This window comes from Scyliorhinus canicula, chromosome 5 (genome assembly GCF_902713615.1).
Source record: "Scyliorhinus canicula chromosome 5, sScyCan1.1, whole genome shotgun sequence".
Classification (NCBI taxonomy): domain Eukaryota; kingdom Metazoa; phylum Chordata; class Chondrichthyes; order Carcharhiniformes; family Scyliorhinidae; genus Scyliorhinus; species Scyliorhinus canicula.
Genome location: NC_052150.1, coordinates 11,778,412 through 11,801,212, shown reverse-complemented (window position 1 = coordinate 11,801,212; position 22,801 = coordinate 11,778,412). Strand labels below are relative to the sequence as shown.

The following is a 22,801-nucleotide window of genomic DNA, read 5'->3' as shown; positions in this document are numbered from 1 at the left end:
TTCTTTTACAACTCCACTATCTGTGGAAAACTTTTCTGCTTTCAAGCCCACTGTATCAAATCAGTTGGCAACCAATCCCCATGGGAACTGGGACCAGCTGAGAACTAGTAATAAACTATAGATCACAAAGAACCATGGGCATCTCTCTTGGTGTGTGTGCGTGAGAGAGAGGGAGAAGGAGGGAGAGGGAGAGGGAGAGAGGGAGGGTGAGGGAGAGAGAGGGAGAGAGGGAGAGAGGGAGAAGGAGAGGGAGAAGGAGAGGGAGAGGGAGAGGGGGAGGGAGAGGGGGAAACTGGTTATGAGCAACTTGAGGAGAACCATGAACTACATGGAGAGTATGACCACAGTCCCAGGCTTAGTGGCTCATCCAGGACTGTGGTATCGCTGGGATTATTTCTGGAACGTGGTGTTCAGCTGGATTTTTCTTCTTGGAGAATGGAACAGGAGGGAAAATTTACACACTCTGGAATGCAGTGCTACTCTTTCGCCTGAGCTGACGGGCAGTGTTTGTGACCAAGGGTAGCCGTGGTATGGGGAGGTCTGAAAGGAGATGGACTTTACGGGTTCTCTCTTTATCTCCAAGTTAAAGAAGATGATCATCGGTCTTGAATGTGGAAGAATGAACCAATGGAAACAATAAAGGGGCTGAGCTTCTGACCGATTGTCAGTGATTGTGGAACTGGACGGCAAACACAGGGAGAAGCAAAGGTTGCACGGTGCAAAACATTATGTCAAAACAAAAATGCCCCAAAACGTTGCTACATTCAGAGAGTTAAAACCAGGGAGGCACAGCCCACTAATAATGGAATGAATTTGTTAGTATACAGTAGATGGTATGCACACACCATTTGTAAAATCAGACAGCATGGCTACGAACTGGAACTTTTATCACCATTACCAAGGAAAGTAGCCATCTCTCCATTGCTCTTCTCCGCATTTTCCTTCTTTATCGAAAACGTGTACAGGTCATTGACCACCATGGAATCCGGCTGTGGACTGCCATCCCTGGACGTGGCGCTGCGGGGAGGGGGGAGAGCAGGTGGCCCATTTCCCATTGGGCCGTCGAAAGACCGATACACGTCCACCTCCGGAATGGACAGCATTCCCGACTTATTGAAGTAATCGGCATAAACGCGGTCCTCGTCGATCACGGCGTAAATGTGCGAGTCATTGTCCTGCCTCGTCTTCACAAATTTTCGCCTCCGCGCCAACATCCGGCTGTTCACCCCAGGATTGTAGATGGCGAGGCCAGGCTGACGATGCTGCCTCTTCCTGTGTGAAATGAACATTACAATAAAGCTTCATATTTGAGAAGCGTCCAATCACTTCGACATTCACGTTAACAAATGAAAACGTAACCAATTGGATTTGTACAAGAGCTGCAAGTCTAAGCAGCCATCCTTGCAATTGAAATAACTAGCAACATTGGGGGAAACATTCAGCGAAATATCATTACAGTTTTGCCTTGGGGGCGGAAAAGAAAAAGGAATAGTTTGGGAAGTGGGAATATTTCAATCCTGATCCCGACTTTAACTTGTCTATTTTTTTTAAAATTTAGAGTACCCAATTCTTTTTTTTTCATATGGGTTGGGAATTTAAATATATTAATTGGATCTGGTTTAACCCGCTTTCCAGTTTTTCCATGAGTGCCCTTGCTTTACAGAAAACCTGGCAGCTGAAGGGAGGTGGGGACAGTTTCAGGGAAGGTATGGGTCTTTATAGCACTGCTTGTGGGAGTAGTGCTTTCTCCTGGCACCCCCTCCCCAGCTCTCAGGGCAAATTCACACCCACCCCACCCCTCCCCCACAATACAAAGCCCCAATGGTTACAGAACACAACCTGCAGGGTCAGATGGAGCCTCCTTAGCCATCCCCCATCCCAGCCCAGAGAGGGATCGATCCTGCAGCCCTGCTGAACTGGACATCAAACCGGACAATCTGGCTGACTATTGGACCGGGAAGCCAGTCAGGGATTGTGGGAAAACCTGGAATTTTCTATCTGAAATACTGTGCCGCCTCCAACACCCCCAATCCCAAAGAACCTGGACAACCTGCAGACTTAGATTTTTAGTCAGTCTCTCAGATCAAGAGATTCAAGAATGCTGCTTTCGCGTCAACTAAATTTAATGAAAATTATTTCTAGAACCACCCCACCCCCGACACAAACATGTGACACATAAAGTCAGCCAGGCAGTAGAAAGGGTCACCAAGCCAGGATTAGACAATGTTCCCCGAACCTCTGTGAAGTATAAAACGGGTAATCTTACCGTCGAGGCAAAGGCTATCAACCAACTATATTCGGCATCTCACAATGACTTTGGAAAGATCGGCCAATGCACGAAATATTTATTTGAACCAAACTGGCAATTCGAACGCTGCACGATATTTCTGTCACACTCTCATACCCTTCGTCTATTAGGCACAGCCTCAGGCACAAAGACAGTCCCACGTGAAAAGGAGATGTTGCCGGAGCACTCAGATATTGGAAACGTTATTGGAGAAGGTAAATCAATGTTCACTGTCGCTTTCACAGGTCGTGAGTCTGCCACACCGATACAGGTTTGAAGCAACTGCTGTTTGAGGAGTTGGCAGAGAGAGAGATTAACATGCCAACCAAGGGCCCAAAGACAAGGGAGTCACCCGATGCGTGGCATGGCAACACTTGACCTTGCGGTGATCCAGTTCAACAGGTTCAGTGACACGACTAACAGGCTTTTTCATGCATTTATTGAGGGCAATTACTTTGGAAGAATGGGAAGGACAAGGGAATAACAACAGATGCCAAACTGAAAAGATTATCCCAACAATCAAACAGATGGCAGAATTAAACAGTTAAGCCTTTGCATCACACCTAGCATAACAAGAACCACTGCTGCTGGAGATATGTTTATTAATGATGTACTAGTCGATCCACAGCTGAATTGCAGACAGGATTTTACCTGGGTTTTTGGTGGGAAGTGTAGTACAACATGATGGGTGCCCCCTCCCCCCACCCTGAGCTCACCCCCATAACACACCTGCCACACATAAATAAATAATTAAAGGTTAACCGAGCTTGTTAACAAACAATTAGCCCTGGGCAGCACGGTGGTGCAGTGGTTCCGAGGTCCCAGGTTCGAATCCCGGCCCTGGGTCACTGTCCGTGTGGAGTTTGCACATTCTCCCTGTGTCTGCGTGGGTTTCGCCCCCACAACCAAAGTTGTGCAGGGTAGGTGGATTGGCCATGCTAAATTGCCCCTTAATTGGAATGAATTGGTGACTCTAAATTTATTTTAAAAAAACAATTAGCCCCGATAATACACCCCCCCCCCCCCCCCCCCCCCCCCCCCCCCCCGTGCCATATGGTTGGCAAGGGCAGGGACTGGTAGCCCGTTTTTGGATAAAAAAATATTAAAGGTAGGAAGGAAAGGGAGGGGTTTAAATCTTCAGAGGCAGCATTTGGGGGCTCTGGGGTTGCTGGAGCTGCCAGCCAATCAGATTTGCACAGAGAGAATCGGCTTTCTCTGCCAACTTTCCTTCCGCTGGGTGGGGGATGGGGGTGCGGTTTAATATTTTTTTTTAAAAAGTCATTCACGGGATGTGGGCTATTCCAACATTTATTGCCCATCCCTAATTGCCCTTGAGAGGACAGTTAAGAGTCAACCACATTGCTGTGGGTCTGGAGTCACATGTAGGCCAGACCAGGTAAGATTGGCAGATTTCCTTCCCTCTGGCACGTTAGTGAACCAGATGGGGTTTTTATGACGATGGTTTCATGGTCATCATTAGACTTTTAATTCCAGATGTTTTTTTAAATTAAATTCGAATTTCACCACCTGCCTGGGTCCCTGGATTTTACCCAAGTTACTCGTCCACTGACAATACTGTGAAAATCCGCGAGTCGCCACATTCCGGCGCCCGTTCGGGTACACGGAGGGAGAATTCAGAATGTCCAATTCAGCTAACAGCACGTCCTTCGGGACTTGTGGGAGGAAACCGGAGCACCCGGAGGAAACCCACGCAGACACGGGGAGAACGTGCAGACTCCACACAGACAGTGACCCAAGCTGGGAATCGGACCCGGGTATTTGGCGCTGTGAAACAGCAGTGCTAACCACTGTGCCACCATGCCGCCCTATACACAGACTGTAACTATATGAGCATTTCAAAATGCAGATTTTGCTTTGTAATATTATACGGGATGACTCTCTCTCTCTTATAATTCCAAGTTCCCTAGCAGGGTTAATTATAGGGCCATGAATACTATGGAGCGACGAACATTTGTGACTGGTTTTTGAGATCATTCTCATCGCAACCTTACTACAAAGATTCTCAAACAGGAGAGACTGGGGCGGGATTCTCCGGTTGCCAAAGCTGAAAGCACGTTTGGCGATTGGCCGGAGAATCACAGTTCCCTATCAAATCGGGGGCGGCGCAGCTGTCGCGACGCGCCGCCCTCTCCAAGCACCACGTACCGATGATCTCAGGAGATCGCCTGAGGCCTGCCCCCGATACTCCATCCCCGACCGGCCGAGTTCCCGATGGTGTCGGTCGTGTGTGGTCTCATCCTTCGGGAACTCGATGGGGCGGCTTTGGACTCAGTCCAGTGCCGCCACAGTCGGGGGAGGGCTGATCCGCGGGCAGGGGGGCTTTATCAGGGGCTGGGTGCACTGTGGGGTGTGTTCCGGGGCACGCGAGCCGGCCGGAGGTGGGGGGAGGGGGGGCTATTTCGCGGGACAGGCCCTCCAGCGCCCGTCGGCACGTTGCACAGCGCGGCAACTGCAGGCCGACACCGTGCTCATGCGCAGCCACGGACCCGGCAATTCTCCGGGCCGTTTCGGCAGCTAGAGCCGAGTGCTGTAAGCTGCCGGCATGTTAGCCCCCAGCAAAACGGGGAATCGATGGATATTGTACGCCATTTTCTATTCCCACGCTAGCCCCAGATACTTTGGACAACAGAGTATCTGAAGCCATTGAACTCTTGGTGGCCAAAAGAGAAAGTCCCAGGTTCAAGGTCCAGACGTTCTCTCAAAGTCATTCTGTTTAGTTGGTGTGGTTCAAGAAGCCTCCAAATGGTTTGGCTCCATGGTGATCACAGAATTACAAAGCTATGGAGGTATTTATAGCCCAGGAACAGACCATTGGCCCAACAGAGCCCATGCCGCTGTTTACACAGGTATCCTCCCAATCCTTCTTAGCCTAACTCCATCTAACTTCTGTTTCTTTCTCCCTCATTCGCTTTTCATGCTTTTCCTTAAAATACTCCAATGAGATTTTCCTCCACCACTCCCTGTGGTAGTGAGTTTCACATCGTTATCACTCTCTGGGTAAAGAAGCACCTGATGTGAAGTCACTAGTGACTATCCTACACTTGTGACCCTGGTTTGGGCCTACTCCATGTAATGATATGTATAGAGTCAGGTTAGTGAAGGGTTAATAATTACATCTCTGTGTAAATCAAACACTAGAGGGCGTTACTACTTCTCTGTATTTAAGGCAGCCTCAGGGAATCCTGGGAATAGCATAAGGAGAAGCGTGGTGAAAGCACAGAAGCTTAGAGTAGATAGAGATAGCACGAGGTTAGATCATAGCGTAGTTAGTGACTAAATATAATATTGAGTACGGTAAGACAGATTCAATATTATTTAATTATTATCTGTAGTTCTGTAGAATGTTTGAACTTCATTTAATTAGTAGTGTAATAATAAATTAGTTTTGTTTGAATCTTTTGATTGGTATATTCTTTGTCAACACTACATCGGGTCAGTCTGGAAGAAAGGACAAAGAACACAACATATTACCAATCATGGTAATATAACAATCCACAAACTGGTCTTGTCCAGCTCAGCTGTCTTGTCAACCCATCACCGTGCAGAGATCAGGCGGTTGCCAAGAAACCGAGTGCTGGCTGTCTCAACCCACTTGAAGATACCGTCGAGGTGAAGAATCTCCGTGTGGAGGAGATGCAGCAGAGGAAAAGTATGGGAAGAGGAAACGTAGGGAAGGTACATACCATCGTTTCACGCAGCAGACTGTCACAGCAATGATGAGGATAATGAGCACTCCGGCGACAGCAGCAGCAATAACTATAGTGTCCATCACATCTGTTTTATTTAAGAAAAAGTAAATAGTTTCACTCTTTAACTCGCACATTGGAAGAGTCAATTGTTCCCATCTCCAGTTCTTTGTCGCGAGTCTTACAAACCTCGCCCCGCTGGCTTCAAACCAGTTTCGTCCTTCAATGATATCAAAGTCGACGGGTATCTCAACCCCAAACACCTACTTTGATTCCACATTCCATCATACCCTATACTGCCCAGTACTGAGGACCACGCAGTCTCGAGAACAATAGCTCATCTTACGGACTGAAACCTAAAGATTTTCAGAGAACAACATCAGAGATGGCGGAGCAAGCTCAAAGGGCTGAATGGCCTCCTGCTGCTCCTATTTCTTATGCTCCATATTTGGTCGTAGCAAATATTCAAATGGAAGTTTTGAAGATTAAAGGGTTCGATGCAAATATCGGTTGGACAGCGTGGATCAATTGGCTGCTCGATAAAACCCAAGTGCCTGGGGAATATTAAACGATTTGATGGAGTTGATTGGAGTGGGAGATTAACCATTATTGGGGCCAGTTGCTAGCTAGCACATAAATTGTTGAAAATTGCCAAGAGAAACCACAAATACTTTCCTCGAGTGCTCTGCCCGTCTGCAGGTCCGACATACAGCTCTGTGACCTCCATCATGGCCGCAGAACACGGTTAAGGGATTGTGGTTCGGCAAAGAGGCAGGTCCCAGCTGGCATGGGGATTGAACCTTGTGTTGTTAGCAGCTGTTTGATCCACACAGGCTCTCCAGCCAACTGCCCTCCAACCCAGGGCCTCTGGCTCAGAGGCAGGGTTGCTACCCACTGTGCCACAGAGACCTCACTGCTCAACCGATAATCAATAAAGGTCAGTGACCAAGGCTTCAGCCCAAAGGCAACTGAATAAGTCTTTCATTGTTATTGCATGGAGTTTCGGGATTTCTATTGATGTTTGGGATCACGTTTGGCAAATCGGTTTCTTATCTGTGAAAACTGGAGCTCCAGGTTGACACACAAAAATATATAATACAACAGGACAATGGGATTGCAGGGGGACATGCCTTAGCCCAGAGTCAATCAGGAGTATTAGCGAGGGAAAAATAAAGTCAACCAAAAAAAAGTGTAATTTTTGCATTAATGGGATTTAACATTTTCTGAAGGAGTACTGGTACAAAATTCCTGGGGAAGTCTGTGGACATGTCCCTGAATGAACTTTGATTTCTAGCACTATTGGAAACGTTGCACTAAATTGAAATGTTGCTTGATTCCTACAGACATTATGTGGAGATGCCGGCGTTGGATTGGGGTGAGCACAGTAAGAAGTCTTCCAACACCAGGTTGAAGTCCAACATGCTTGCTTCGAATTACTAGCTTTCGGAGCACTGCTCCTTCATTAGGAGTCATCATCCGATGAAGGAGCAGTGCTCCGAAAGCTAGTGATTCAAAACAAACCTGTTGGACTTTAACCTGGTGTTGGAAGACTTCTTACCGTACATACATTATAACAGTGACTACACTCAAAAAGGTTCGTCATTGGTTACAGAACATACCTTGGGACCTGCAGAGGTCATGGGCGGCATTATCGTCTTTCCTGCATCATCTTTAATCTGTTCCTTTGCTTTTTGGCTCAACATTTCTAAATATTATGTCCTGCGACTCAACCTCAATCCAATCGTGCATCTTTATCACTTTCTGTGCATGCGTGTCTGCACCATCTTCTATAACTATTTGATTAATCTCTATTTCGAATCAAAAATGCCGGCAAGGGTTTCCCTACAATGTGGCAAACATTGGCCCCATTCACTGACCATGAATCTTCAGGAGAAAACGTTAAGACAGTTAAACTACATTGGTGATATATTCCGATGAATGAATACACAATGCTTCTTATGGACATTACGGATTTATTTATCTAAATTGCATGAGTTTGTAAATTGGAAAGTGGATGGTTGGAGTGTGTGTGTTACCCACGCACACAGGAGTGCTGGCGGGTGACCATTCTTTCCTGGGATGTGGGTGTCACGCTGACATTTGTTGTCCGTCCCGTCACCTAGTTCACCAATTCTTTTTGAAAGTTGCAAAGTTAGAATCTGATGCTCCATTGGTCTCGAAACACAAAGACTACCGCCCGCCCGAGCCTCATCCTGGGAACGTGTGCGGGGTAGTTACTTTGGAAGAAATATTTTGTTTTGGTGCCGTGAAGTCAGATTTAGGGGTTGAATCAAAGAAAGAAAGACTCACATTTATATCGCCCTTTTCACCACCCTGAGACATCTCAAAGAACTTTACAGCCAATTAAGTATTTTTAAGCGTGATCGCCGTCGCAATGTAGGAAACAAGGGAACCAATTTGCAAACAGCAAGTTCCCAAAAATGGCAATGTGATATCCAACAGAAAATCTGTTATTTGCAATGGTGGTGGAGGGATAAACATTGGCCAGGGCACTAGGGATAACTCCCACTGCTTTCTTTGAATTGGTTACTGCAGGACCTTTTGTGTCCATCCGAGGTGGTAAATGGGGCCGTGGTTTATCAGCCCGTCTGAAAGATGCCACCTGCAATGATGCAACACTCTCTCAGTTACTGCACCCGTGCATCAGCCCTGCAGTGGGACCCGAAACCGTATCCCTGCGACTCAAAGCGACGGGAGAACTGTTAAGTCAGCACCCAGCGGATGCAGAATCAAGGTTGACCATTTCCTACCTTCAGATTCCGACACTAGAACTTGAAACAGGAGGTTCAGCCGTTCACTGGAAGTGAAGCAGTTAGTCACGTTCAGCCAGAATGTGTGAGTTAGGGAGCCGAGCGATTCGGGCAGACTGGCAGTTTCCCGGAAAGTCCATTCCTGGGGGTCCTCCCGTTGCTCCACGACGCGAATGATCACGTGCCTATGTGCGCAATCGGGAAGGGAGTGATTCATGAAGGTCAGTTCAGCCACATGGTCTGGAGGAACGGAGATATTCCACGATGCCACCAAATCATTTAGCATTCCCGGACCCCAGTCAGGGGTAAGGAGAAACACTGGGGAGTCGGCATCTGGGTTAATGTTCATAATGTAGTCATCTGTCGGAAGAAGATAAGGACAAACAAATGAGTTGAAATGGAACGATGGCGATTAGATAGCAAAATCTGATTGTTCGATTTGTAAAGCACAACAAGCGGAACTATTACTCTAACACTCCTGATGCAAGAAACAGTCGCAAAATGGGTTATAGAACTGTGGTAGTATGACTTGAGGTATTACAGTACCTAACAATGCCGAGACATATTGGTGGATAAGGCTCGCTGCTTATTGGTCCATTGGTATGTAAACTTGTTATCTATTGGTTAAGGCTGTAAGGTAACTCCGCCCAGTAAAGGCGGGGCATAAGAGCCCGTGTATCCCCCGCAGCTTCCTTCCTGTACCTGAGCTGCTGGGGGAAACATCTAGCCTATTAAAGCCTTCAGTTGGGACTACAACCTCGTTTCTGTGGTCATTGATAGTGCATCAAGAACAAAAAGGGGAAAAGTTCTAGAAAGCGAATAGGAAAGAAGAGGACGTAGACAGCTCTGGAAAGGAAGGCATTGCCCTGGTGACTAAACCTGCCATTCAATGGTGGCCGATTACCTGCCACTTTCGGTGGGTCAATATCATAAATTCAAAATCGTTACAAAGATGTCGGCAGGACCTGAAAATTGCAGCTATGAGGAAAGATCGGACGGGCTGCAGCGTTCTACTCAGTACTGGGGAGCCTAGGGGCAGATTTGATTGAGACGTACAAAATTGTGAGGGGCCTGGACATCGGCAGAAGGATTGGCGGGGAAATGAAATGAAAATCGCTTATTGTCACGAGTAGGCTTCAAATGAAGTTACGGTGAAAAGCCCCTAGTCGCCACATTCCGGCGCCTGTTCGGGGAGGCTGGTACGGGAATTGAACCCGTGCTGCTGGCCTGCCTTGGTCTGCTTTTCACCCAGAGGGGTGCGGCCCCGACACTCGCTGCCCCGAAAGGTAGTTGAGACAGAAACTTCATTGAAAAGGGTGCCTGGTTGTTCCTGTTCCAGTGCCTCCCCATTCTTATCCCGAAGGCCTTCTTTAGGCGGGTCAACAGGAGCATTACGGGGTTTGTGTGGGCGCGAGGAACTCCGAGAGTGAGAAGGGTGTTCCTGGAGCGGAGCAGGGATGGGTGGGGGGGTGCTGGCGTTGCCCAACCTCTGTGGGTACTACTGGGCCGCTAATGCGGCGATGGTGCGCAAGTGGGTGATGGAGGGGGAGGGGGCGGCATGGAAGAGGCTAGAAACGGCGTCTTGTGGGGGTACGAGTCTGGAGGCGCTGGCGACGGCGCCGCTCCCTCCAACGAGGTATACCGTGAGCCCGGTGGTGGCGGCTACCCTCGAAATGTGGGGGCATGGAGGCGGCACGGGGGGGAAGTGGGGGCCTTGGTGTGGACCCCGATACAGGGGAACCACCGGTTTGTCCCGGGGAGAATGGATGGAGGGTTTGCGGGGTGGAACAGGACAGGGATAAGAAGGCTGGGGGACCTGCTTGTGGATGGGAAGTTCGCGAGCCTGGGCGAGCTGGAGGAGAAGTATGGGCTCCCCCGGGAAACACCTTTAGGTATCTACAGGTAAGGGCGTTTCCCAGGCAGCAAGTATTGGAATTGCCGCTGCTGCCGCCACGCACAGTACAGGATAGGGTGCTCTCGGGGGTGTGGGTTGGAGAGGGGAAGATTTCGGCAACATACCAGGTGATGCAGGAGGAGGATGAGGCCTCGGTGGAGGAGCTGAAAGGTAAGTGGGAGGAGGAGTTGGGGCAGGAGATCGAGGAGGGGACGTGGGCAGAGGCCCTCAGGAGGGTGAACTCTTCCTCGTCGTGTGCGAGGCTCAGCCTCATACAGTTTAAGGTGCTGCACAGGGCATACATGACCGGGACAAGGATGAGCCGGTTCTTTGGGGGTGAGGACAGGTGTGTTAGGTGCTCAGGGAGCCCAGCAAACCACACCCATATGTTCTGGGCATGCCCAGCGCTGGAGGAATTTTGGAAGGGCGTAGCGAGGACGGTGTCAAGGGTGGTAGGATCCAGGGTCAAACCGGGCTGGGGGTTCGCAATATTTGGGGTTGCAGAGGAGCCGGGAGTGCAGGAGACGAAAGAGGCCGGTATTCTGGCCTTTGCCAGAATGGGGGGGGGGGGGTTCTATTTTATATTTGTTTTTCTATATTGGGGGATCTGAGGGGGTGTATAGATTTGCTATGTTTGCTATGTGTTTCGACGGGTGTTAAATTATTATTTATGTACAGGGGGAGGGGGGTACTGGGGTGTTTTGTTTTGTATTTGATTCAATGGGGTTCTTTTTCCATTCTGTTGTTGATATTTTGTGAAAACTTTAATAAAAATTATTTTTAAATGGAAAGAAAAGGGTGCCTGGAAGAGACTTCCGGTGGCGGCCATGAAGTGAGTGTTCACGCACAGGGCAGCTCCAACTCAAAGGCATTGGTTTGGGCACTTTATACCCATTAGCGGGGTAACTCCGGCCCTCAATTTAACATACAAGATCGGCTAAACATAATTCACAAATTGCGTGGAATTGGAAGGTTTACAACCTTTCTCTGCCGACCCAGGTGGGACTGGCTGGTTCTGTGTCAAGGTAGAACCAGTTTTATTTTGAGCTGTTAAATGTAAAAGCTAGATGCGGCCGTCAAGCATTGCTCAGTGGCGAGTCTCCAAGTCAGGAGGTTGAGGGTTGAAATCCCCGAGTTAGGCACATAATCCAGGCTGACACTCCAGTGCATGTCAGAGGCATTTAACTGCGGCCCTCTCCGAAGGACACAGGACACACACGAGGTCCCGTGATGCAAGAGCAGTGCCCTGGCCAATATGCATCCCTTAGCCATGACCGAAAAATAGATCATTTCTGGTTGGAGTTTGCACATTCTCCCAGTGTCTGCTTGGGTCTCACCCCCGCAACTCAAAAAGATGTGCAGGGTCGGTGGATTGGCCACGCTAAATTTCCCCTTTAAAAAAAACATAGAACATAGAACGATACAGCGCAGTACAGGCCCTTCGGCCCTCAATGTTGCACCGACATGGAAAAAAAACTAAAGGCCATCTAACCTACACTATGCCCTTATCATCCATATGCTTATCCAATAAACTTTTAAATGCCCTCAATGTTGGCGAGTTCACTACTGTTGCAGGTAGGGCATTCCACGGCCTCACCACTCTTTGCGTAAAAAACCCACCTCTGACCTCTGTCCTATATCTATTACCCTTCAATTTAAGGCTATGTCCCCTCGTGATAGCCACCTCCATCCGCGGGAGAAGGCTCTCGCTGTCCACCCTATCTAACCCTCTGATCATTTTGTATGCCTCTATTAGGTCACCTCTTAACCTTCTTCTCTCTAACGAAAACAACCTCAAGTCCATCAGCCTTTCCTCATAAGATTTTCCCTCCATACCAGGCAACATCCTGGTAAATCTCCTCTGCACCCGTTCCAAAGCTTCTACGTCCTTCCTATAATGGGGCGACCAGAACTGTACGCAATACTCCAAATGCGGCCGTACTAGAGTTTTGTACAACTGCAACATGACCTCATGGCTCCGGAACTCAATCCCTCTACCAATAAAGGCCATCACACCATAGGCCTTCTTCACAACCCTATCAACCTGGGTGGCAACTTTCAGGGATCTATGTACATGGACACCGAGATCCCTCTGCTCATCCACACTACCAAGAATTTTACCATTAGCCAAATATTCCGCATTCCTGTTATTCTTTCCAAAGTGAATCACCTCACACTTCTCCACATTAAACTCCATTTGCCACCTCTCAGCCCAGCTCTGCAGCTTATCTATGTCCCTCTGTAACCTGCAACATCCTTCCGCACTGTCTACAACTCCACCGACTTTAGTGTCGTCTGCAAATTTACTTACCCATCCTTCTGCTCCCTCCTCTAGGTCATTTATAAATATGACAAACAGCAACGGCCCCAGAACAGATCCTTGTGGTACGCCACTCGTAACTGAACTCCATTCTGAACATTTCCCATCAACCACCACTCTCTGTCTTCTTTCAACTAGCCAATTTCTGATCCACATCTCTAAATCACCCTCAATCTCCAGCCTCCGTATTTTCTGCAATAGCCGACCGTGGGGAACCTTATCAAACGCTTTACTGAAATCCATATACACCACATCAACTGCTTTACCCTCGTCCACCTGTTCAGTCACCTTCTCAAAGAACTCGATAAGGTTTGTGAGGCATGACCTACCCTTCACAAAACCATGCTGACTATCCCTAATCATATTATTCCTATCTAGATGATTATAAATCGTATCTTTTATAATCCTCTCCAAGACTTTACCCACCACAGATGTTAGGCTCACCGGCCTATAGTTACCGGGGTTATCTCTACTCCCCTTCTTGAACAAAGGGACCACATTTGCTATCCTCCAGTCCTCTGGCACTATTCCTGTAGCCAATGATGACCTAAAAATCAAAGCCAAAGGCTCAGCAATCTCTTCCCTGGCTTCCCAGAGAATCCTAGGATAAATCCCATCAGGCCCCGGGGACTTATCTATTTTCACCTTGTCCAGAATTGCCAACACTTCCTCCCTACTCACCTCAATGCCATCTATTCTAATAGCCTGGGTCTCAGCATTCTCCTCCACAATATTATCTTTTTCCTGAGTGAATACTGACAAAAAGTATTCATTTAGTATCTCGCTTATCTCCTCAGCCTCCACACACAACTTCCCACCACTGTCCTTGACTGGCCCTACTCTTACCCTAGTCATTCTTTTATTCCTGACATACCTATAGAAAGCTTTTGGGTTTTCCTTGATCCTACCTGCCAAAGACTTCTCATGTCCCCTCCTTGCTCGTCTTAGCTCTCTCTTTAGATCCTTCCTCGCTTCCCTGTAACTATCAAGCGCCCCAACTGAAACTTCACGCCTCATCTTCACATAGGCCTCCTTTTTCCTCTTAACAAGAGATTCCACTTCTTTGGTAAACCACGGTTCCCTCGCTCTACCCTTTCCTCCCTGTCTGACTGGTACGTACTGATCAAGAACACGCAATAGCTGTCCCTTGAACAAGCTCCACATATCCAGTGTGCCCAACCCTTGCAGCCTACTTCTCCAACCTACACATCCTAAGTCATGTCTAATGGCATCATAATTGCCCTTCCCCCAGCTATAACTCTTGCCCTGCGGGGTATACTTATCCCTTTCCATCACTAATGTAAAGGTCACCGAATTGTGGTCACTGTCTCCAAAGTGTTCACTTACCTCCAGATCTAACACCTGGCCTGGTTCATTACCCAAAACCAAATCCAAAGTGGCCTCACCTCTTGTTGGCCTGTCAACATATTGTGTCAGAAAACCCTCCTGCACACATTGTACAAAGAACGACCCATCCAATGTACTCGAACTATATCTTTTCCAGTCAATATTAGGAAAGTTAAAGTCTCCCATAACAACTACCCTGTTACTTTCGCTCTTTTCCAGAATCATCTTCGCCATCCTTTCCTCTACATCTCTAGAACTATTAGGTGGCCTATAGAAAACTCCCAGCAGGGTGACCTCTCCTTTCCTGTTTCTAACCTCAGCCCATACTACCTCGGAAGAAGAGTCCCCATCTTGCACCCTTTCTGCCACCGTAATACTGTCCTTGACTAGCAGCGCCACACCTCCCCCTCTTTTGCCCCCTTCTCTGACTTTACTAAAGCACCTAAACCCCGGAACCTGCAACAACCATTCCTGTCCCTGCTCTATCCATGTCTCTGAAATGGCCACAACATCGAAGTCCCAGGTACCAACCCATGCTGCCAGTTCCTCTTTGCAATGTTTCCCTCGAAAACAGTTTCTAATATAAATGACTCCGGCTGCGCCTCCTCTAACACTCAAAACAGTGAGACCAATGGCTCAATTTATTTATTTTTCAATAAATTTAGAGTACCCAATTTTTTTTCCAATTAAGGGGCAATTTAGTGCGGCCAATCCACCTAGCCTGCACATCTTTGGGTTGTGGGGGCGAAACCCACGCAAACGCGGGGAGAATGTGCAAACTCCACACAGATAGCGACCCGGAGCCGGGATTCGAACCCAGATCCTCAGCGCCGTAGGCAGCAGTGCTAACCACTGTGCCATGCGCCACCCTGATGGCTTCATTTATAACAATAACTTCTCCAAATCGCAGCGTATCATAGAATTTACAGTGCAGAAGGAGGCCATTCGGCCCATCGAGTTTGCACCGGCTCTTGGAAAGAGCACCCTACCCAAGCCCACACTTCCACCCTATCCCATAACCCAGTAACCCCACCCAACACCAAGGGCAATTTTGGACACTAAGGGCAATTTATCATGGCCAATCCACCTAGGAGAACTACAAGTAAAATTAGACACTGAACCACATATGGAGATATTAAAAGGCAGGTGATGAAGGAGCACCTTAAATTTAAAAACAAAAGAGCAGTAGGGCAGAGAGGTTGAAGGAGGGATTTCCAGGGCTTAGGGACTCGGCCGTAGGTATCGTCGCTAATGGGGAAGAGATTAAACATCAGAGTTGTTCAAGAAAGCAGAGTTAAAGGAGCGCAGATATCCCAGTGGGTTGTGGGGCTGGAGGAAGGTTGGAGAGTCAGTGAGGGGGGGGGGAAGAGTTAACAAGTTAATGATAACGCTTCTTACCACTAGAGGGAACTACAGAACAGTCATACATATATATATCATGTGGCTTCTGGGCAGAAGATGGTTAGGCATAAGAGAGATCAGTTGTGTATTTGAGGGCAGCACGGTGGCGCAGTGGGTTAGCCCTGCTGCCTCACGGCGCCGAGGTCCCAGGTTCGATGCCGGCTCTGGGTCACTGTTCGTGTGGAACTTGCACATTCTCCCCGTGTTTGCGTGGGTTTCACCCCCACAACCAAAAGATGTGCAGGATAGGTGGGTTGAACACGCTAAATTGCCCCTTAATTGGAAAAAAATGAAGTGGATACACTAAATTTAGATTTTTAAAAATGTTGTGTATTTGAGAGTTCTGTAGTTAGAGATAGCACAGTTTTAATTCAGTAACCTTATACTTTAGGAATCCGTACAAATCTTATTTAGTAGTGTTAATAACTTAGTATTGTTTGTTAACAAAGCTTGTTGTTCTTTGTTCAACACTACGTATCCAAGCCATCCAGGGAAAGCAAAGCAGAGAACAACACTGTATTGGCCTGAACTCCAGAACAATTTCCCGATTGCCAACTTGAACACTTTGGCCATTCCGCAGCCGTGATTCTAGACTCTGCATAAAATCCACCACTATAAAACCATAAATGCCTTAATAAAATGTTTGTTAAAAAAATAAAAACCGTTGTTGTGTTTTGCTTCTTCATGTAGCATAAGCTGCTTCCTTGATGTATGCTCTGACAAAGGAAGGTTCAGACTTGGAGATAGGTTTAACACATTTATTGAACAGTTAACAATTCTCCTACTTGGATTCGACTCTCCTGCTGATCTTGCTCAATCTAACTAACCAGTCTGCTCTAATCCATGCGGTGGGTGTGATGCTTCTGATCTGCCCCTGTCCTTCTCTCTGAGTGTCGCCTATGGAAAGAGAAAGAGCATGTGTGCCCTGTACTTGTATATGGGTAGCCCCCTTGTGGTAGTGTCACCTCTGGGTGTCTTGACTGCCCATTGGTCGTGTCCTTTTCTATGTGTTCATTAGCTGTATGTCTGCATGTCATGACGTCTCTGATGCTCCCTCTAGTGTTTACTTAGTCCCAGTGTATTTACATTAACCCCTTGTGTATTTACAGTGATGCATATCACCACAACCGTCACATCTACCCACTTCTAAACAGAATATTGCAATGGCCACGTCTTCTAGAAAATGGCTGTAAGGAAGTATTAGAGCTGCGGGGGGGGGGGGGGGGGGGGGGGCTGCCTGCGACATTGAATGCAAGATCCACTGTGTTACAGCGGGACCACATTGGTGAAAACTGCATTGCAGATCTCAAGGCGTCAGCCCCTTTGAAAACATGTCAATGAGGGGCTTCTCCCACTAGGTTTTCCGAAGGATGTTGCCGCTGCTTCACCCGGTTGTCCGGTTTTTAACGCGGCCGAATTAGAGTTCACGAATACAAATCAGAAAAGCAAAAAGAAAAACTTTCATTTATACAGCGCCTTTCTCAACCACGAGACCTCCCAAAGTACTTTACAGCCAGCGAAGTGCTTTTTGAAACAGTCACTGTTATGATGCAAGAAACACGGCAGCCAATTTGTGCACAGCAAGATCCCACACACAGCAATGCGTCATGACCAGAAGATCCATTATTTTTTGATTTGATTTATTATTGTCACGTGTATTAGTCTATAGTGAAAAGTATTGTTTCTTGCATGCTGTACAAACAATGCATACCGTACATAGGGAAGGAAGGAGAGACTGCAGAATATAATGTCAAAGTTATAGCAAGGTGTAGAAAAAAAATCAACTTAAACATTGTTAGAGAGTTTAAAAGAGTTAGAATGAAGTTTTAGAAGCATGGAACGAGAATAAAAGATAGAATTAGAGGGTCTGTTGGGCACAGCTTGCAAGAAGTCGGCTCGCTCCGGCTCCATCTCTTTTGATAATTAGAACATAGAATATACAGTGCAGAAGGCCATTCGGGCCATCGAGTCTGCTTCGACCCATGTAAACCCACACTTCCACCCTATCCCCTAACCCAGTAAACCCTCCTAACCTTTTTGAACACTAAGCAACAATTTAGCATGGCCAATCCGCCTAACCTGCACGCCTTTGGACCGTGGGAGGAAACGGGAGCACCCGGAGGAAACCCACGCAGACACGGAGAGAACACGCAGACTCCGCACAGACAGTGACCCAGCAGGGAAATCTAACCTGGGACCCTGGTGCTGGGAAGCCACAGTGCTAACCACTATGTTACCTGCTGCTCACGATATTGAACGATAAATACAGGCCTGGGCCAGCATTTGTTGCCTATCCCTAATTGCCCTTGAACTGAGTGGTTTGCTCAGCCATTTCAGTGAGGGGACGTTAAGAGTCAACTGCATCGCTGTGTGGGTCTGGAGTCACACGAAGGTCACACCGACCAGGTAAGAACAGCAGATTTCCTTTCCCAAATGACACTGGTAAACCAGATGGGTTTTACAACAATGGTAATCATTGAATTCCATACTTTATACTGAATTTATATTTTACCATCTGGGCAACACGGTAGCACAAGTGGATAGCACTGTGGCTTCACAGCGCCAGGTCCCAGGTTCGATTCTCCGCTGGGTCACTGTCTGTGCGGAGTCTGCACGTTCTCCCCGTGTCTGCGTGGGTTTCCTCTGGGTGCTCCGGTTTCCTCTCTCAGTCCAAAGATGTGCAGGTTAGGTGGATCAGCCATGATAAATTGCCCTTAGTGCCCAAAAAAAAAGGTTAGGAGGGGTTATTGGGTTACGGGAACAGGGTGGAAGTGAGGGCTTAAGTGGGTCGGTGCAGACTCGATGGGCCGAATGGCCTCCTTCTGCGCTGTATGTTCTATGTATGTCTATGTCTATCTGCCCTGGTGGGATTCGAACCAAGGACCACAGAGCTGCACCCTGGGCCTCTGCATTACTAGTTCCAGTGACAACACCATCACGTTACCGCCTCCCCTACATTACAGCAGTGACGCCATTTCAAGACAGCACCTGATTGGCCTTGGAGACAGAGTGGTTGAGAAAAGCTCGACATAAATGCAAATCTTTCGTCGACTCACCTGTAAGACGTGGAATAAAAGATAGTCTGATATCCAAGTCACTGGTATTCCACCCTTGAGAGGTCTGCAGCTCCAGTATCACATGGTCAGCCGTTTGGATCTTTGTCATGGCTCCACGAGGGCAGAACTGGCCGATATTGGATCTGATCCCAGCCGCTTTGAAAGTGCTCATGTTGTACATCATGCCCCCTCCGCAGGTCTCGTCCGGAAGCAGTTGTCGGAGCTTCAATCGCTCAAAGGCCAACTCGATGGTCAGGTCGGCTGCTTGCTCGAGTGTCCATCTGAAAGTTTGCTGCGGTACTGGCAGCTTTAAAAGTACATCTGGCAAGGTCAAGACCATGTTGCTCACATGACAGTTCTCTATATCTTTGCAGTCTAGCAGAGAATGAAAGAAGGGGAAAAATTAAGAACGTTTTGACCAAAATGGTAGAATGGTTCAAGTGCACATGTAAAATATATTTTTCTGCAGGTACAGAACACAATAGGATGGGTCTTGTCTCCCTGGCTCCTGCGTCTGCACTGCCTGGGTCTCTGCCTCCAGGGCTCCGTGCTAACTCGCTATTTTCCGGGGTTCGCAGGACCCCCCCCCCAATGAAGGCCGCCACGCTCGCCCCCTTAAAGGGACCGCATTTCCACAGGTACAATAATCCAACTCCTGCCTCCACCACACGCTCGGGCAGTGCATTCTAGATCCTAACCCCATACCGTGCAACGTCGATTCTCCTCATGTTGTCTTTGGTTCCTTTGCCAAACCCCCCCCCCCCACCGTCCAACTTTCTAACAGCCACGGAGATGGGCTCACGGTCCTCAATCGGACACAGTAGGTGGGCTCTTGAGGTTGGAAGGCACGTCAAGAGGTCTTCCAGCTTCAGAGATGCACCATTCTGCAATGGAAGATAATCAGGAGAGGGAGAACCTTCAACACAGAGGTGCCTCGAGCCCAATTAATTAAAAAAAAAATACTTTTCTGAAAACATTTTCTTTTGCAACCAAGCCATTGCTCTGGTGGGCAAACCCTCTACTGGGTGGTCTGCAGCTGCTCTTCCCCCCCTCCCCCCCGGGGAGTTGTTGTCTCCAATTAAAGAACCATTGGGAGCAGGTAGCCCCATCATCTGCTGAAGGCACCCCCTCTAAAATGGCAGCCACTAGGAAGGATATTGGAAAATTAGCCATGCCAATCAGCACTGGATCGTCAGGCAATCTGGCCCCAAATCTTGACGACAGCTTGTAAACTTCAAGCTTGCTGTGGTCATTTCTGCAATAACTCCAAGTAAACCTCAAAGAGGTGACGATACGAGGCCCAAGATAGCACACTTACCGGTCTTCTTGGTGGCCACGATGCTGATATCCCGAGTTGTATTACATCCAAAGTGGAAATAGATGGTCTGGTGGTCTCCGGGCTCCAGAAGCAACTTGGAACTGCAATTGGAACTCCAGAGGGGATAGGTACAGATGCAGGATGGAAATGAGGAATCTCCGCCCGCCTCCTTCAGCTGCTCAATTTCCACCGAAACATCATCCTCCTCTTTCAGGTGGATTTCAAATTTCTCTGCGGGAATGAAAACACAAATAAAATAATTTCAGGAGAACGCCCGGACCTACCAGCGACTTTTCGGAAAAACAATTGAACCGGGTTCCGAGTGACCTGCTGGGCGAACACAGCACTGGTACATGCTGCTCGGAAACCTGATCCCCAGATTGCTCTGGGCTACTTTCACAGAGAAGGCCGTGTAACGTAACAACAGCAACTTGTATTTATCCGGCACCTTTTAAGGCAATGAAACACCTCAAGGTGCTTCACAGGAACTTTATAAAACACAATTTGGCCCCCGAGCCACATTATAGATGTCAGTCAGGTGACCAAAAGCGTGGTCAGAGAGATACGTTTTCAGGAGCATCTTTAAGAGAGCAATATTAGGTGGAGATCGAGCAGCTGAAGGGCCCAGGGAAAGAATTGCAGGGCTTGGGACCCAGGAGACTGCAAGCTCATTTACCAGCGGTCAAAGAGGGCGAGAATAACACAGCCATCTCGGAGGCTTGTGGGGCTGGGTTGCAGAAATATAGAGGGGCGAGATAATGGAGCAACTTGCAAGTAAGGATGATCACAGACGTACAGCGGGTGGAACACAGTAGATCAGCCAGGAGTGTCAGGTCTTCAGGTAACACAGACACAAATAACAGCCCACTTAATTCCCATTTCAAGTTTATCTAACTTTTACCATTTTAATTGTGATGCGACCATCAATTCAACCAGAGACACGAGTTGGAGTAAACTGTGGCTTTAATCGGCTTACAACTGAGCCTGCCTGCGACGGCACGATACTGAGGGCGGTCTCGCAGGACCGCAACACTTATACTCCCTAAAGGGGGCGGAGCCCTGTACATGCTCCTCATCTCCCCCCTGTGGGCAGAACCGCGCAACGGCTCACAGATGGAGCCCACGGGGACACAGTAATGTACAGTGTGAATTATAGTGGTTACACATTCACCACAAATTGCTTGAACAGGGATCTTCTGGAGCTGCCAAATATACTCCAAAACAGCATTAGGCAGCTTAAAGAAAAAAAGGTGAAAAATGTATGGTCCCATCGCAGTGGGGGGGGGGGGGGGGGGGGGGGGGGGGGAACGCTGGGCTCAAAAACATCAGCAGAGCTCTGCTGGGATAATATGGACACACATCATTTATGCCTCAAACATTGGTTTGACATCATGCTTGATGTATCAGCTGTTGCACAGTTAGAAGCACCCTCGCCTCAGAGTTGGAAGGCTACCATTGACCAGAAGCTGGACTGGGCCGGTCATATAAATACTATGCCTACAAGAGCAGGTCAAAGGCTAGGAATCCTGCAGCTAGTAACTGACCTCGTGGCTCCCCTGTCCACCATCTACAAGACACAAGTCGGGAGTGTGATTGAATGCTCTCCACTTGCCTGGATGAGCGCGGCTCCAACACTCAAGAAGCTCAACACCATCCAGGACAAAGCAGCCCGATTGATTGCTCCCCCTTCCACAAACATTCACTCCCTCCACCACCCACCGATGCACAGTAGCAGCCGTGTGTACCATCTACACGATGCACTGAAGGAACTCACCAAGGCACCTTAAGACAGCACCTGCCAGACCCAAGACCACTACCATCCAGAAGGCCAAGGGCAGCAGACACATGGGAACCCCACCACCTGGATGTTCCCCTCCACGTCCCGCACTATCCTGACTTGGAAATAGAATTGCCATTCCTACACAGTCGCTGGGTCAAAATCCTGGAACTCCCTCCCTAACAGCACTGTGGGTGTACCTACACCCCAGAGACTGCAGCGGTTCAAGAAGGCAGCTCACCACCACCTTCTCACGGGCAATTAGGGATGGGCAATAAATGCTGGCCTAGTCAACGACGCCCTAATCCCGTTAATGAATAAATTTTTCAAAAGGCCACCAGCTCAAATCCCCCTCCAGGACTTGAGTTTAAAGATCCAGGAGCTTTTGGGATGGGATAGCCAAGGCCCTGTCTATCTTTATAGTGGATGCAAAAAATAAATAACTGCTGCTTTCGGATGTGGAAGGGGAAGGAATAATTGGGGATATTATACACACAAGTGGTTGGGGGAGCAGGGAGGTGAGCGGGTGGTGAAGCGGAGTTGGGAGGAGATATCGATTGGAGAGTATGGAGGCATGGAAAAGGGTAAATGGGACCTCCTCTTGTGCAAGGATAAGCCTGATACAGTTTAAGTTGGTGCACAGGGTGCATATGACTCGGGCGAGAATGGGTGGGTTCTTTCAGGGAGTAGCAGATGAGTGTGAGAGATGTGGACTGGGGCCAGCGAATCATGCGCACATGTTTTGGGGTTGTGAAAAATTGGGAAGATTCTGGGCGGGAGTGTTCGCGGTCTGAGCCAGGATAGTGGAGGAGGGAGTGGACCTGGACCCTTTGGTGGCGATATTTGGGGTTTCAGAGCAGCCAGAGCTGATGGAGAGGAGGAAGGCCGATGTCATGGCCTTCACCTCTCTGATTGCACGGCGA

General features: G+C 48.3%; 1 protein-coding gene across 2 annotated transcripts in view; it reads right to left on the bottom strand.

Annotated features, from left to right (window-relative positions):
* Positions 1-249: 249 nt before the first annotated feature.
* Positions 250-22,801, bottom strand: part of LOC119965770 (CUB domain-containing protein 1-like) — an 82,145-nt gene continuing 59,593 nt past the window's right edge. For both annotated transcript variants that reach the window (XM_038796581.1, XM_038796582.1), the window contains exons 5-9: positions 20,102-20,332; positions 18,784-19,158; positions 8,766-9,125; positions 5,992-6,082; positions 250-1,272 (exon numbers count right to left, since the gene is read on the bottom strand). In XM_038796581.1, coding sequence (XP_038652509.1) covers positions 870-1,272; positions 5,992-6,082; positions 8,766-9,125; positions 18,784-19,158; positions 20,102-20,332 — 1,460 coding nt within the window. In that variant the 3' untranslated portion in view covers positions 250-869. The remainder of the gene's footprint in view (positions 1,273-5,991; positions 6,083-8,765; positions 9,126-18,783; positions 19,159-20,101; positions 20,333-22,801) is intronic.